The following is a 1361-nucleotide window of genomic DNA, read 5'->3' as shown; positions in this document are numbered from 1 at the left end:
CCGAGCCCTCGACGGCCCGCCCGCCATCATGGCCTCCTCTCGGTGCCGTGCGAGGGCAGGCGCCGCGTGCCAGTCCCGGCGGCCCTCGCGGCGGCGACCAATCACCGGAGGCCGCGGACAGCCAATCAGCGGCCGGAGGCTCAAGCCCACCCGAGCTGGCCCCTGCGGCGCCTGAGCCCTGGGCAGACTTTTGTCCGGGCTTTTCGCCCTGCGAGGGGAACCCGGTGTTTGTGAGGAACGTTTTTTTCCCCCCACAACATCACCACCTCAGCACTCTCCCTCAAGGCAAGTTCAATTTCACTTATTATTACTAAAATTGTGGGGGACTTCACAACTAGCAAACAATCCTTGTACTGAAGCAACCCACCCCTCTTCCCTATTCTGTGTCAGGGCCCGAAACCCCAAGCCTGGTGCTGGCCACGTGGAGCGCTTGCCTGACAGTGGCCGGAGTGGAGAGGCCGATCGGTGGTTAACAAGCTCAAACTGAGGGGTGATCATCATTACTAACCGTTGTGCGGCCTACTGATATACAAGGCACTGTGCCAGGAGCAGCTGGGGACACCAAGAATTTATAAACTAGGGCCGACCCTGTGGCTCACTCAAGAGAGTGCAGCGCTGGGAGCGCAGTGGCGCTGGGAGCGCCGAGGCTGCGGGTTCGGATCCCATATAGGGATGGCCGGTGCGCTCACTGTCTTGAGTGCGGTGCGGGCGGCACCAAACCAAGGGTTGTGATCCCCTTACCGGTCACAAAAAGAAAAAAAAAAAAAAGAATTTATAAACTAACAAGTTTCTGCCACACACGTGTTAGAGACTTTAAGAACTATTGCTTTCTGAGAAGAAGTCAATATAGTCTACAGTGTAATGAAAAGTCTTCCTAGAGGATATAGGGTTTGCACTAGACTTTAATACCTGCATGATACTTATAAGTGTAAACAGGAAATGAGGCTTTCCAGGGAGAAAGAACACATAAGTGGGGGAATGTCGGTGGGAGATGCAGTGACCTCTTTAGAATTTAATTTATAAACCATTTAACCAGAGTATTAGTTTCCTTCAAATGACTTTTCAGAGAGGTATGTTAGGGAAGAATTTTGGAGAGTCTTGAATGTTGGGCTAAGGAGTTCGGACTTAACCCTTTAAGCAGTAGAGTGCAGGAGTCTTCTGAGCAGGGAATGAGGGAATCTGGTAGCAATGTGGCAGGTGCATTTCATAAGAAGCACTGGAGGTGGCAAGGTTGCCTTCAGCCGCTAACAATAAAAGTCTGCATATATTCCACATTTTCTCTTTTTACCTTTACATTTGTGTGTGTATATATATGTGAAGTAGAAACAGGTATTCTGTTCAAAGGCCCACCACTGCTCAAA

The 1361-nt window shown here is 50.8% G+C and overlaps 1 protein-coding gene across 1 annotated transcript in view; it reads right to left on the bottom strand.

Moving 5' to 3' along the window:
* Nucleotides 1-498, bottom strand: part of RNF17 (ring finger protein 17) — a gene marked incomplete at its 3' end in the record, with an annotated part of 77565 nt that extends 77067 nt beyond the window's left edge. The window contains exons 1-2 of the mRNA XM_008568303.1: nucleotides 368-498; nucleotides 21-208 (exon numbers count right to left, since the gene is read on the bottom strand). Of these exons, the coding sequence (XP_008566525.1) occupies nucleotides 21-208; nucleotides 368-498 (319 nt within the window). The remainder of the gene's footprint in view (nucleotides 1-20; nucleotides 209-367) is intronic.
* Nucleotides 499-1361: the final 863 nt, after the last annotated feature.

This window comes from Galeopterus variegatus, unplaced genomic scaffold (assembly GCF_000696425.1).
Source record: "Galeopterus variegatus unplaced genomic scaffold, G_variegatus-3.0.2 Scaffold395, whole genome shotgun sequence".
NCBI lineage: Eukaryota > Metazoa > Chordata > Mammalia > Dermoptera > Cynocephalidae > Galeopterus > Galeopterus variegatus.
The sequence above is the reverse complement of the archived record's forward strand: the minus strand, read 5'-3'. Positions and strand labels throughout refer to the sequence as shown.